Source organism: Eptatretus burgeri, chromosome 8, assembly GCF_056783735.1.
Source record: "Eptatretus burgeri isolate ZD-2024b chromosome 8, Ebu_testis_v1, whole genome shotgun sequence".
Taxonomy (NCBI): Eukaryota; Metazoa; Chordata; class Myxini; order Myxiniformes; family Myxinidae; genus Eptatretus; species Eptatretus burgeri.
Window position 1 is genome coordinate 14096119 of NC_140968.1, and position 15593 is coordinate 14111711.

The following is a 15593-nucleotide window of genomic DNA, read 5'->3' on the forward strand; positions in this document are numbered from 1 at the left end:
CAACTCGCCAACACCATCACACCGTTCATTCCCGCCAAAACAAGAATCATCAAAACCATTAAAAAATGTACATTCTACATCAGCCCAAATTTGGAAACTCGGTAAAATCATTACCCTCCTGAAACCAAACAAAAAACCCACCAAAGCATCCTCCGACAGACCAATCGCATTAATTTGTAAAGCCTGGCGTTGGCTTAGCGGTTAGGTTGGTTGGCTTGGGATCTCAGGGTCCTGAGTTCGAGCCCTGTTTTTTCCGCTGAATTAACACCAGGGGGTTGACTCAGCCTGTCATCCTTCCGAGGTTGGCGAAATGAGCACCAGTGTACTGGTAATAGAGGCACTGCATCAGCGGCATCGCCACGTCCCTAACCAATGGTGCAAGCAGCAGCCAAAAAGGCTGCACATGAGAGCACAGTCGTATTACTTTGTACACTCTCTAAAATTGCAGAATTCTGAATACTGACACTCACACACCCTCATATCCCAATCACACACCCAGCATGGATTCAGACGAAATCATTCCTCTACCGCTGTCCTCGTAAATATCACACAAAACACCTTTGATGGCTTCAACAGTCTAAAGCTACCAAAATGCACGACTCTCGCTTCAATAAAAATTATCAGTGTTTGATGTCCTCCCAAAATTCTTGCTCACAAACTAAATACTCAACACAAACACGCACAACACCAAACACTGGCTCGACAACTACCTATCATGCAGACAATCTTACATCACTTTTAACGGCAAGTCATCACGCACACACGATACTTTCCTAACGGAGTCCACAAGGCTCGGTCCTCTCCCACACTCTTTAGTCTTTTCATGCATGACATTCCACAACCACCTGAGAACATACTGTACAAATAGCCACAGCACAACTTCAATTCTTCCTCAGCACCCTACAAACCTGGCTCACCGTCAATAGACTAAAAGTAGTCGGGCCAAGTTGCACTCAAAATCAACAGTCACTCTTTTAACAAATTACACCAAGTAATATAGATCGTACTGTACCACACATTACATTGAACAACATCCCTGTCATTCTCAGATCACATCACAAACAAAAAAAAAGCCATGTACACCCAGGTTGAACGCACTTGGAGCACTCCTCTCAGGTGCCGATTTCAGACACCACAAAGAAACATCATCACTAAGATACAAACACTACATCAGATCAGTCATCGATTACACCAACTCATCCTGGGCCTCCAACTTATCAAACACACATCTGAACACCCTGTAGACCATACAAAACAAAGTCCTTCACATCGTCATCGGTCTCCCCCCTGATCTGGAAAAACCTAGTAAGTGCTCTCCACTGGAATTCGACTGACGAGGTTTATCAAGATCAGGGGAGAGGTTGTACATTAACAACACCCATCGAGCGCCTACACATAGAGGCAAAAATGTTAAAAATTGAACACCACTTGGACATGAGAGGTGCAGCTGCAAGTGCCAACCGCAATCACCCGTGCCACTACAGGTCCAACCACCCACAGACCCCGAGACACATGAGGACTACACCACAAAGACACGACAACAACATCCTCCAAAACACCCCCCCACTGATCAATGATAACGACATAAAACACATCTGTACCCACATCACCATAAATGCAATCAACAACCTGGGTCCAAACAGTATCTGCCGACAGACGACACCAGACGACACCACTGCCGACACCTGCAGCCTCTGCCAGGCCACCCTACATACAATAAATACATCATGGAAGACTGCACGGCCCTGGCCCCACGAAGACGAGAGAGCAACATCTTAGATGTGAGGGACCTTTGCATCGCACCTGCTGGATTAATCGGTTATCCCCGTGCCTCGGGCCTGTTCGAGCAGAACTGACCAGGAAACAACAACAACCCTCTATTTTCATTTTGGAAGATATTTGACTCAAGCACCCACATTTGAAACAGTAGGGGTATCTACAAGGAAACAGTGCTCATCCCGCTTGGCTTTTAGGCCAAGAAGTGTTTACACTTCATATAGCTTGCACATCATTCATGGGATGATACTTTTGCTGTACTCCATGTGGGAGAGACTGTTGACATTTGAGCTATTTCAGCTTACTTGTCTATTTGATCAGTTTTACTTGACCGCAGCATACCTGGGAGTTGAGGCGTCGACTGACATGTTCCAAGCCTCCAGTTTAGCTTCGATCGAAAACAATTGTGCTTTTCCCCTCGTGACCTCAATCGATTGTTGCAAACGGGTAAAGGTCAAAGGTACTTCATCACGTTTACATCGGTAAAAGTTCAGGAACCCCTTTTCCTTCGCCCTCTCTTTCTTTGAAAAGACGCGTCACTTCGTCGTCTTCAATATCATGACACCGTGTGTTTTTATGAAGGTCAATGATGCGGAACACTTTTCAAGTTACCAAAATGTTAATCCAAATCCATTAAGGTCGTATTTTTGAGTCGGTATGGATGTGTGCAATTCGAAGGTTTCTTAAAACATGGGGAAAGCGACTTTTGCTGGAGCCGTTGTCCGGGGGATTCAAAGACACAAGTTTGGTTCCGATCGGACCTCGCAGAACAGATATTTTGAAACTCAATGCCTCGTACAATGCAGGCATTCTGAGTTCGTTCATCAATTGCTTACTGTCCTACCCCGAAGGTTTTACCCATAATTTCAAGAGACTGATGGAATTACTATTAATCCATCACTTCTTGTAATATTTCTCAAAGTTTGCGCAAGAAGCAATTCAGTCAGTTCCAATGATTTGCTCTTCCGATCTTGTTTCCCTTTCGATGCCAGTCGTGCGTTTCACGTCCATCTTTGTGATGCACAATAAAAGCTAAAATAACTTCTGCTTCGCATTTTGAAATCAGACGAACAGTTTATTGAGCGAGATAAAAGAAAACGAGGAAACAAACAAGCGATGCCGATTTTAGTGATGCTCGTGATGCCGATTTTAATCGGAACCATTTACAATGAGCAAATCATGCCGCACGCATAAGTACATACAAGCGTCGCTTCAGAATATTATTTAATTTGGTGTGTGTGTGTGTGTGTGTGTGTGTGTGTGTGTGTGTGTGTGTGTGTGTGTGTGTGTGTGTGTGTCCGTCCGTGTTCACGTGGGCCTCACACGTGTTCTGAGCTCCAAGTGCTTTGGATTTGCGTCGTGTAATCTGTTGTGCACATTTCTGGCTCAACATGTGCATTTACATTTTTTTTTTAAAACCTCTGACATAATTAGCTTGTTTGTCTCTCCTGGAAGACCATTGTCATCCGTACTTGCTCTAAGTTTGAGATCTAGCCGGGGGACAAAGCGCTGCCTTAGTTGATGCGGATAATAGGGCTTCGGTCGGCGCACCTCGGTGGTTGGATATGCTTTGCTCTGCGGGAGCCAGGTTTAGATCGTAGGGGGTACGGCTCACAAATATATTTCTCGTTTGTTTCATTTTATGGCTGTGGCCATCCTTCTTCACCTTTCGCACAGAACGCACATCTGCGTTGGCTTTTGCTTTCGAAAGATAGTTGTGAATTTTACGCATTGGCAAATTAAATACTTGCAATCGAAAGTAAAGTACGCCTTCAGAAACGTATATTTTAATGACATTTATGTCATCATCAGGGTTTTTTTGTTTTCATTTTGTATATCTTGTTGAGGCTCCTATGAGAGCTAACACACAATGCACAGCAAGGGGGGCATGAGACAAGAGGGGTGGGAGTGGGAACGATAAAACAGTGGGGAACAGAGACATTAGGAGATCTGTGGAAGGGAGAGGGATGGAGCGGGGAACACGGGGTATACAAGATGGACATCACGGGGACTTTCAGGAAGGAAAGCAGGGAATTTGAGGAAGGTGGGTTTGGGGTGGATTAACGGGGGTAGAAAAGATCGAGGATTTGGATGGGGGATGATAAGAGGTGGTTTTGTTTGTACATTGAAAAAAAACAGCAACTTTGCAGCGGACCGAACTCGATGCAGAATAATTTGTGTCGATATTTGAACAGAAGTTTTAAATTTTGAGAATTGTTGTTTTCAAAAGAGGAAAAGAAACATCCGCACAAACTTGAAAGAAGATTGATTGCTCCTCCAATTCTCTAATGTTCTGGCATTTCCAGTAATGTATTCCTCCCCCCCCCTACTGGCAAAACGATGGATTTGGCAATCAATAAAGAAAATTTTCTTTTGTTCAGGCTCAACAATGATTTATGCAACCTCTGGGCACTTCGCATTGGGAGATGGCATCATGCGGATCATGTCTGCAAGATAATGCCATTCGTATTTTGTTGTCCTTTGTTTTAATAGCGCAGTTAAAGGGCTTTAGCTCATCGCGCTTGTGCCATATCTGAAATCCAGCAATCTCTCCAACGACAGACATTGCTCATTACACAGGAAGCCTCAACCAAAAGCAAGGAACCGTATGCTGGGGGAAATAAATAAATAACATGAATAGCAATGGCAGTCGTACTTGATGTTGTCTTTCCGACTATTTTCAGCAGACACTGTGTGAGCTTTAACTTAACATGTACAACCTCTGGACGGGGCAGCTGTTTCGACGTCCCTGCCTAAAGGATGGTGTATGTTGAGGTTCAGCACCACGCGTGCATCCCATCAGAATGGCAGTTTGTCGTTAACATCTTGCGAGTGGTAATATCTCAGTTGGTGGTGTGCATGCTTTAAGCTGTCCGGTACTGGGTTTGATCCCTGGTGAAGTGGAATCTATTTGACTGCCATCTGCTTTTTCCCGAGTACCGTGGGCAGTTTCCAAATTTCCTTCATTTGTATGACCAAAAGGAGGGAACTGGAAGAGGAAAGTCAGTCTCTCTGTCTTCTATTACGTCTTTTCTGGTCATACATCCTCTGTCTCCCCCTTCCCCCCCACCCCCCAGAAGTTTCTGCAGGGTGTGCGTGGTCTGCCAGCCACCCCCCTTTGAGTGTAACTCCACAAATCCATGATCACTACTCACCTCCACTCATTTGTACCTCTCTTGTTTTGTTTTTTTTCTCACCTGTGGAACCAACTTCCACATTCTCTTAAATCTCATTCTTCCCTCCAGGTCTTCAAGGCAGTTGTTCACCACCATCTGAAATCGTCCCCAATCCAAAACCATGATCTTTTCTACCCCAGTCGACCCTCCCCAAGCCCACGTCTTTCCAAGTTTCCAGTTTTTCCTTTCTCAGAGAGTTTGTGACTGTATCCATTGTGTCCACCTGTATCCAGTTTGTGACTGTATCCAGTTTGTGACTGTTTCCATCAGCCCTCATTCTTCCCCACATCCCTCATTTCTCCAAGCCTCCCTCAACCCTGCTGTCGGTGTTTTCCCCTCTCTTTCTTCTGTTACGTCCTGATCCGTAATGTGTTATAACTCCTCCATGAGCCTCGACTTTGTCGACAAAAAAATGAAACCGGGAGACGTGGCCAGGAACCATGATTGTCTCTTCTCTGGTACTTGTGTCCCATTGCAGACGCTGTTTCTGATGTCTTATTCCCTGAAGCTGGTTTGAGCTTCATGTTGAACGACTCACCAGGAGAAAATTATTTTGATAAGAATTGCCTTTCCCTTTGTGGGATCTGTGCTACTAACGGCTTGTAAAGACTGTACATAAATAATTAAATAAATTCATTGTAAGCCACTTTTTATGCACACCTTTGTTCGTTCAAATTGTGTTGATACAGGCATATGATGTAAAACATGCGATTGATCCGAGAAAGGGAATGGGTTTCTTGGATGTGTTGAGGCACAGGGGTTAATACAGTGCGAGAGGGAGGGAAGGACAGGTGGGAGAGTGAGAGTAGTTGGGACGGAAAGATCAGGCTCTTTTGCTTTTGACTCTTGAATTCCCTCGTCTCATCACTGGCTTTTCCTGCCCTCTGATTTATGTATCTACCAACCAGGTCTCAGAGGCCTGGTGAACCTGGGAAATACTTGCTTCATGAACTGCATCGTACAGGCGCTCACCCACACCCCGCTACTCCGGGATTTCTTCCTGTCTGACCGGCACCGCTGCGCCATGGAAAGCCCTGACTCGTGCCTCGTCTGCGAGATGTCGCGACTATTCCAGGAGGTGTGAGGAAGCAAATAAACCCCCCCCCCGCCCCCACCCCCCCTTCAACTTATCTCTGTTGTCCTTGACTAATTGAATTTCATACATTAACCCTTAAACAGAGAATTGTTTTGTGTTTTTGGGAATTGATCGATTGTCATGCTTTTGGGGAGAGGTTTTCATTGTGTGTGGGTTGGCTTTAGGGTTGACTATCTAGTTGGACGTTGCTCGGCAACTGTTAAACTTGCGTCTCACCATCCCCCTTCTTCACCCCTCCCCCACCTTCCTGCGTCTTCCCATTGAATTGTCCTACCCTTTGAATCTATTCCTCGCAGTTTTATTCCGGTTTCCGCTCACCCCACATACCCTACCGGCTTTTACACCTTGTGTGGACACATGCAAGGCACCTTGCTGGCTACGAGCAGCAGGATGCGCACGAGTTCCTCATTGCCGCGCTCGATGTTCTCCACCGGCACTGCAAGGGTGAAACCAGCATCTCCTCACTTTATGCTGCACCAACATGTCTTCCTCGTCCCCTTCCGCCTCACCTATCCATCCTGGCGGTGCACTTGTTTATATTACCCACCACGATTACCATATTTTTTCATTGTCCAAGGTACTTTGTGATGCATTGTCAGAAGCGTTTGGAGTTGGTAACATCTTGCTGGTTCCACCAAACCCCTGCATTTGATCAACTTTTTATGAAGTCGATTAATATTATTTCTGAACATTATTATTATTTTTTTTAAAATAATTCCGCTTGCCTGAGAAACAGCTGACATTTGTAACCTTTAATTGAAGCATCATGTGAAGCAACACCCTTAACCTTTTGTTTCTTGCTGTGCTGACAATGACACAATACAGGTGTCTTACAGAATATGAATTTGACAACTTTGAATGACTTCAGCGTTATTATGTCAAAGATTTTGATTTTTTTTTGTTTGTTTGTTTGTTAGGCCGAGGCAAAAGGGGACAAAGATCCTGACACTTCGGGCGAATGTGGATGATTGAGAGCTGTAATTCGATTTGTTTTGAAAGAGTCGAGCCTCGACACGGAGATAACACCGTCTCGGCCGTAATGACGGGCATCTGAGCTCGGCCATCACAGAACGTTTCCTCTCGGAGGGCTAACTGGCAGGGCCGCACCCTGAGATTAATTGCTCGTCACATCACACCCCGTTAGTCAAAGAACCGATACGATCGCCCAACATATGTGTAGTCTTCCCCTTTTATAGGCTTCATGTTCTTGCAGGCATCGCCTTCAGCTGATCGAGGAAAAAACAATTTTGAAACTGTGCTCCGTCTTAACCCTCATGAGCATTTCTCTTTGTTGTTGTTGTTGTTGTTGTTGTTGTTGTTGAAACAACGCCCGGAGTCAAAAGCAGCGATGAGGTGAAAGGTTAACATTCGGCGAGAGTACAGTCATGCGCCACTTAACGACGGGGTTATGTTCTGAGAAACGCGTCGTTAAGCGACGTCGTCGTTGTGCGACATCTTTTTTTTTTTTCGTTTTCGTTTTCGAACATCGTACTTACACAAACCTACACACCTAGGCTATATGGTATAGCCTATTGCTCCTCAGATACAAACCTGTACAGCATGTTACTGTACTGAATACTGTCGGCAATTGTAACACACATCCAAGAGAGACGGAAGACACGTTAGATTTACCTTTGTGCTGTTCATGACGGCCATCGGTGTTGTTAGCAGCAGCTTACAATCTCCTCTCGCATAAATTATAGAAAGATGAATAAATAGCGTTTGGATTTTATAAATACGTAATCATTGCATCGATGTTATAATTTATAAATGAAGAAACGAGCTCCTGTAAATTGTGATATATATTTTCGGAACAGTGCGATTGTTTTAACAACATGAAAAGCTTCACCCAAAACAAATTTGTGTTTTAATTTCGACTGTAACAACGATTTATTCGCGGAATTCTTCAATTCAAAGGTAATTTACTTGCTGGAAGGTAAACGTGCAAACATTGGTTCAGTTTGAAAGCCGATTTCCTTGAATCCCGATTTAGCACGACCCTGCTTTTTTCGCGATGACATTTTATGGACCTCAACGATCGCATTATAACAGGGCCACACTGTCGTTTATTATCATTATGAAGTATTATGTACTGTACAGCGTACATAATTGTACATGCTATTTTTATACGACTGGCAGCGCTACGTCGGCGACATCACTCGGCGATAGGAATTTTTCAGCTACATTTTTTTTCATTTTTTTTTTTTCAGAGCTGGCAGATCCGTCGTTGCCTGGAACGTCGTTAAGCGGCGCATGACTGTACATTAAATGTGAGAATGCATGAAGAATGGTGTGGCGTCCTGGTCATCCGACTCCTTGAAGGTTGCGTGAGATGGCACGTTTGCCCCCGATACTGGGAGGCCAGTCTAAAATGTGGGATAAAGAAACGGAGTCGAGCACGGGTGGAGGAACGATGAGCGGTGAATTGTTCTGTGAACATATACGACCCTGCGGTCGGGAAGAGGAGGATTATTGAGAAAGTTTGGTAATGTGCGGTAAGAATATTGTGAAGCTGTTTGAAAATGGAATTCTGACACATATCTCTGATTGGATGACGAATGCATTTTTTTCTTTTTTGTTTTTTTCCAATGCATGCCTGGAGCATGTTTCTCTGGAAGGCCTGACATCGACATTTTTTGATTCATCCCTGAAGGTTTCATGAAATGAGGCCTGCAACATGTTACTTCATTTAAGTTTCTCACTTTCCTTCTTTGGGTTCAACCCCTTCCCCCATCCACCCCCAACTTCACGTGCTTGTGCCTCCAAACAACTCTTTATTTATTGTATGTCACTTCCCAATCCTTTGCCGTTTTATCAGACCTTTTCTTCCTGCCCTCCTTGCATGAATTTTTCTGCTTTACTGGCTGTCTGCCCTCACACCACCTATGCTTTCTCCTGCCCCTATCCTTAATGTCAGTAGGAGATGATAATGGCAAGAAGGGAACCCATCCAAACCATTGCAACTGCATCATTGATCAGATCTTCACTGGAGGCCTACAGTCAGACGTGACCTGCCAAGTTTGCAAGTAAGTAAGCTTAAGAATAAGCGAGATTAAACACAAAAGCCATTACTTTAATTGTTCAAAAACACTAGACTTGTTCACTTCGAGTGGCATTGTGTATGTTTGGCTAGACCTGCCGATAAAAACAGAAGTTTAAGTTTTCCAGCGAGGTTTCTCATATAGATCGTCAAAGTACACAAAGTTAATGGCATTTCCATCAAAACGGCTAGTCGTGTAGTCCCTTCATGTGGACACACCTCATTACCTGTATCTCTTCTAGTGGCGTATCCACAACAATAGATCCATTTTGGGACATCAGCCTTGATCTCCCTGGTTCCTCTTCTTCCTTCTGGCCATTGAGTCCCAACTCGGAGGGTGGTGGGATAACAAATGGCGAGAAGCATGCTCCCACTGGCACTGTGCCACTCACGAGTCCTACTTCACTGACCGACTGCTTACGGAGGTGCTTCCCGCCGACCTACCACCGTTTATTAGGAGTGGCTATAATGATGATTATTTGTGGCTGTGCTTTTAATATTTATTTGAAATATTGAGTGTACCATACATCCAGATATGCATCAGCATTGTGTGTGTGCGAGTGCGTGCACCATGTTTGACCTTTGGCTTGGCTTGATGGTAGCCCTGTAGGAAATTTAACCTCAACCAACAACTCATGGTGACAGACAGGGCTTCCATCTCAACGCCAGGGTTACAGTTCATAGCTACCGAGTCGCGATATGGAAAGAACCGTGCATGTTCAGAGTAATTATTTATTGCAGAAAAAAATATTTACTCCATTAGTTTCCCTTCATCAGTGAAAACAAGCTCAAATGAGCTAAGGTCCTCGTCCTCTTAATGATGAGGTCATAAAAACGAATATGACGTCATTGTGATGTATCAGGTTTGCGATAAGTTATCTGTGCTAATGACCGGCTTGATTCCCGCAAACAAAATTCAAACAGCTTGCCTAGTTTCGGAGATAATGGTATAGGCGATTTCCATTAGCGGCAATATTATGACGTCAACTTTTTTTCTTGGAAGAATTTCCAAAATCGGAGGTGGTTACTGTGCGTGGACTTTCTGCATATACATGGCAAGTTTCGCGAAGATCCGATGAAAACTCTGATTTGTGAAACAAAAAATGTCAAAAAATAGGAATGATGTCATAAAAATTGATATGACGTCATAGTGATGTATCATATGTGCGGTAATTCATTTCTGCTAATGCCCTGTTCGATTCCCGCAAACAGGATTCAAAACGCTTCCCTAGTTTCGGAGATAATTTTTTAGGCGATTTCCATTAGCGGAGATATTTTGACTTCATAACTTTTTTTCTAGGAAGAATTTCCAAAATCGGAGATGGTTGCTGCCTGCACGTGGGCTTTCTGCATATACATGGCAAGTTTCACGAAGATCCAATGAAAACTCTGGGTTGTGAAACAAAAAATGTCAAAAAAATAGGAATGACGTCATAAAAATTGATATGACGTCATAGTGATGCATCATATGTGCGGAAATTCATCTCTGCTAATACCCTGTTCGATTCCCGCAAACAGAATTCAAAAAGCTTGCCGAGTTTCGTAGATAATTTTTTGGGCGATTTCCATTAGCGGAGAGAGATATCTTGACGTCATAACTTTTTTTTCTTGGAGGAATTTTCAAAATCGGAGATGGTTTCTCTCTGCGTAGGGTATTTTTACATATACATGCCAAGTTTCAGGAAGTTTCTATAAAAACTGGAGGCTGTGAAACAAAAAAGTCCACAAGAAGAAGATTAAGAACAACAACACGAGTAAGACTTAGAGATCCTCCACGAGGATCTAATGACTATTCACATGCGTGAACAGGGGCAAGAAACTCCTTAGCACAATCACTTTGAGTTTATGTACCACAGCACTTTTGTATATAGTTGGGGGGGGGGGAGAGGGACGGGGGGACGAGGAGAAGTTGAGAAGCTAATTAGTGTGTGTCACCTTGCTGTATTCCAAAGTCTCTGTGTCCTAATCGATTATCTCGTCGCTAAAATACTCAAATAAGTCAAACATTCCCTGTTCCAGTTTCCTTTGCAACCCGATAGATAAGAGGATGGCATTGACCGTGTTGTGCAGTCTACCAATTACATCATTTGGGCAGCCACTGGTACCTTATGGCAGTCACGGACTCCCGGTCACTGTTCATGTGTCGTTGCGTAGATATTATCTGGTCATTTTTCCAGGGCCGAAGGGTGACCAAGCAACATGGGGCTTAGGCACACCCGGTGCAGTGAGCGCCATGTAATATTGGCGAGTCGGATCCTTTTCCCGACATTGTTCTTAAAGCTTTTGTATGTCTGCAGGTTCACCAGGCCGGAACACCTGGGGAGCAGTGCCAAAATCAAATGCAGTGGTTGCCATAGTTACCAAGAGTCCACTAAGCAGCTTACTATGAAAAAACTGCCCATTGTTGCATGTTTTCATCTCAAGGTGAGACCCACACCGAATGCATGTATTGCCTTTAAAAAAAACAAACAAAAACAATCAAGGTGTAGCACGGCCTATTCAATGTCACTTAATATCATAATTAGCACTTTGGTGGTCTTTCATTGTTCAAGTATATAATTAAATTCAGATAAAATAAAGATTATAAAATTATAAATAAATAAATTCCAGAATTTACCGCATTTGGCGCAGTGTCTATCACACCACCTTATCGAACACTTTTCATTAGTTCTTTGTGCCTGTTGTTTGTGTCCTTTATGACATCCTTTAAAACAGTAAGTTTCCTGTTTGCAATGATTTTCAACTTTGACTGCCGAGCAGGCAGACAGGAAAATCATTATCTCATTCCTCTCTGCGCACACGCGATCGGAACAGATTCAGAGACAACGTTCTGCGAAACTTACGAGTTCGTTTTCCGATTTGTGTTCAAAATACAACTTCGATTTAAATTTTCTTTTTTCCCTTGATCATAAACTGGCATTTGTAGATGGACAGATGCACATGAATCGATTGCTTAACCCCACTTTTCGGTGTGTGTGTGTGTGTGTGTGTGTGTGTGTGTGTGTGTGTGTGTGTGTGTGTGTGTGTGTGTGTGTGTGTGTGTGTGTGTGTGTGTGTGTGTGTGTGTGTGTGTGTGTGTGTGTGTGTGTGTGTGTGTGTGTGTGTGTGTGTGTGGTAATTATACAAAATATTCAAAATTGATGTCCAGTTCAGTTTGTTGCTCTTGCTCAGGTTAATGGATAGAATCAACAGAACATTGATTGGAATACTCTAACCATGGTGGGAAGCAAGGAGAAGCTGATGTATCGGACATTAACCCTTCATTGGAGCGGAAGAGCACTTCCACCAACGGTTAACGGCCAAACGTCGGTTTCTCCTTGCTTTCCAGGGCAGTTAGCACACCTTGATCAATTTTCTGTAGATAATTATATTCATTGTACTCCCTGTTGGCTGACGCAGAGTGACACGAGCCTTCACAAGCAAAGCTAGCTATTTCTTGCGCAGGATAGTTTAATTCATTAAACTTGTAGGGCACTCGGTAGAGCGCATACCTCCGCCACGCAATGCCTGGTCCACAAGAGCATATCGGGCCCAATGCATTTTTCAAATATCATGCCACATGTCGTTTTTGGCCCGGTCTCTCAATGGTGAAGAATCGCTTTAAGAATTCTAGTAGCCGGATCTGGATCTATATCTACACCAAAATCTAAGCACTTCGTCCTTGTCACACCGAGCCTGTGCACAAAATTTCATCCAGATCCGTCCACAAGTTTTTTGAGATATCCTGTACACAAACAAACAAACAAACAAACAAGCAAACAAAGACAGAGACGAGTGAAAACATAACCTCCTTCACCTTCGGCGGTGGAGGTAATTACTTTTTCCAAAACTATGAATGATAATTCTCGTCTGAATCTTGATCGTTTTTATCAACATCAGTTTTGGTACAAGGCACCCTTGTGGAAAAGGAAAACCTTTGATATTCCTGGGATTTAAAAATGAAGTCGTGAGGATTTGACAACTGTAATAGGCATGCCTTCCCTTTCATCTCCACCTTTTAAAATCGAATGTAGATTGATTGGCTCTTTGATGTTGCTTAATGCAGAATTCCTTTTGGTGCCTTGATACGTGTAATGCCTCTTGTGGCCTGATTTTTTTTTTTAAACGCGAGTTCAACTCGAAGTCGAAATGCGTTGCGTGAGAGCTATCCAACAAGTTTTGCAAAATGGAAATGTTTCCGTTGAGTCGATGCACAAAACTACTATTCATACATTTAGTGTACTTATTAGCTCGGGCTGGCGTGATGACCAAGAAGTACGCACGCTCACCTCTGAACTGTCTGGCCTGGGTTCGAATCCCGACCCAGCTATAAACTGTCATCCTGGTGTTTCACAGGCAGGGCGATTCATCAATGCGTGCGCCGTCCTTCAGATGGACGTTAAACAGGTTTCCCGTCTACCAGATATTCGTTTGGTGGACGTTCGAGATGCCGCGGTGTCCTTCGCGAAGAGTAGACGCGCCATCGCCTGCACCGTGAACAAATTACAAATTCCTGCCCTTACCGTAGTCGAACGTCAGGCCTGGGCGACTGGTTCGTGAAAGCCTCGTGCCAAGCTCCGCCTCCACCCCCTCTTCCCCAGCCAAACACACAAGAACATGGGAATAATTGTGGCTGATAAAGAAGAATAAGTGCTCTTATTCGCTGCGATGGAAACGAGCTTTCAAATGATGTAAACTCGAGCGTCGTCGTGCTTTTCATGCCAAATATTTTTTTGTGTCTTTTTTTTGCTCACGGTCTGTCATCTTCAAGATAATGTCACTGAATTATATCTTCACCCATTTGGTTACGTCTTAAATGTCGTTTTTATTTATTTATTTTGACTTTGGAATCTTTGTCGTCGCTTGCATTATCAGTCCCAAGTTGTGACATTTTTGTACATATTGCTAGAAGTTGAGATACAACGAAGCTCTAAGCACATCACAGTATGTTGTGTGACTAAGTCTCCTTGTTTATTTATCGATCATTTATAAGGTTTTTGACCGGTACCAACGCCGATTGATTTTCCCGACAGAGGTTTGAACATTCAGCAAAACTGCGTCGGAAAATTACGACGTACGTCTCCTTCCCGCTTGACCTGGACATGACGCCGTTCATGGCGTCCAGGTGAGTTACCCCTTTTCCATTGCAACACTTTACCTTGATCGCATTTCTTGTCAACAAAGAGGTCGGCCCTTTACCTGACCATTTGTCAGTTGAGCTTGTGGAATCTCAATAGTACGTGGTGATGCATGAACGTTAAAGCTGAACGCTATTGATGTTTTGTTTATATATTTATTTTTCAAAAATCAACAAATATGCTTCATTGGCTTCTGATTCAACCTACAGTGTGTATTGCCTTGCATCTTAGGTTTGTCGGTTTCGGTTTTCAAGATAATATCCCTCAAATAGTCTCCCTCTGAAACGATGCATGAAATGTCGACGACTTGCTCATCGTCCCTCATAAAATCATGAAAGATTGCTGAAGATGCCTGCAGGGTAAACCGAAGCCTGTATGGATCCAACTCCTGGTCCTTTATGACATCATTACAGGTTACCTGTTCATTTAAAGTTCAGGTAAAGAGTCAAGAGTACAGACGAACCGGTGCTCATCACTGGTGCGTGCATACGTATTCTCAATTGCCTCTGGTATTCAGACAGCGTTTGGCCGGCCAAGTGGCCTGGTTTCTTGTACCGTACCTTCCTTCACTTCTATATTTAATCACTTCGTGACAAATGTGCACAGAGCGTCATTCCTACCGAATTGATGTTTGAATGCTCTCTTCGAGCTTGAACAATTGAGCCGGTTTCAAAGAACAGCTCGATAGCAGCAGACCTTTCTCTGTAAGTCCAAACGATCCGTTTCTTCGCCATCTTAAACCCTAATTTGAAAAGAATCGAACGACTAACACCAGTTCTAATTCTCGATGCAATTAACATGTTGTTACGAAATCATTTACCTGGCTTCAATGTTTGTGCTACACCTGGTATAAATGTTTGTTGTGGCTCCCCTAATAATTTGACACCTTGCCAGCTTCTTCCCTCGTCACGGCACATTGTCTCGACTGCCAACCCAGTGTCACAAATTTTGTCAAACGATTAAACCGCTTTAAACCAGTTCCAAAATTATTTTAAAATGTTTAATTACTTTGGGGTTGGGGTTGATTGGGGGGAGGTTCCAACTCGCACAGCATGAAGGAGAGGAAACCATTGACACACAGTCTTGCAGTTTGCAGACCACACAATGAACATTCGGCCAGAACCCGGACATTTTATCATGCGTAGCGACAGCTTCCTCTTTCTCAAGCTGCCTGTTCTGTTTCGATACCAATGGCATTGGGGTGCAACGACTTGCACCACCTTGGTATAAGTTTCAGTTCACTAATCGGCATAATTATGATACCAGCAGAAGCCAGTGGGTAAAAATACCACGGCAGAAAGGCCTTAGCATATTATTATATAGAGAGCGATGAGAGAAGTTCGGACAACCTCCTACCGGAGAAGCAAAGTTCGTTACGACATTGTGCA

The 15593-nt window shown here is 43.7% G+C and overlaps 1 protein-coding gene across 1 annotated transcript in view; it reads left to right on the top strand.

Annotated features, from left to right (window-relative positions):
- Nucleotides 1-15593, top strand: part of USP22 (ubiquitin specific peptidase 22) — a 150599-nt gene that overhangs the window by 107252 nt on the left and 27754 nt on the right. The window contains exons 6-11 of the mRNA XM_085890971.1: nucleotides 5861-6030; nucleotides 6345-6492; nucleotides 8966-9074; nucleotides 9331-9513; nucleotides 11386-11512; nucleotides 14101-14192. Coding sequence (XP_085747097.1) covers nucleotides 5861-6030; nucleotides 6345-6492; nucleotides 8966-9074; nucleotides 9331-9513; nucleotides 11386-11512; nucleotides 14101-14192 — 829 coding nt within the window. The remainder of the gene's footprint in view (nucleotides 1-5860; nucleotides 6031-6344; nucleotides 6493-8965; nucleotides 9075-9330; nucleotides 9514-11385; nucleotides 11513-14100; nucleotides 14193-15593) is intronic.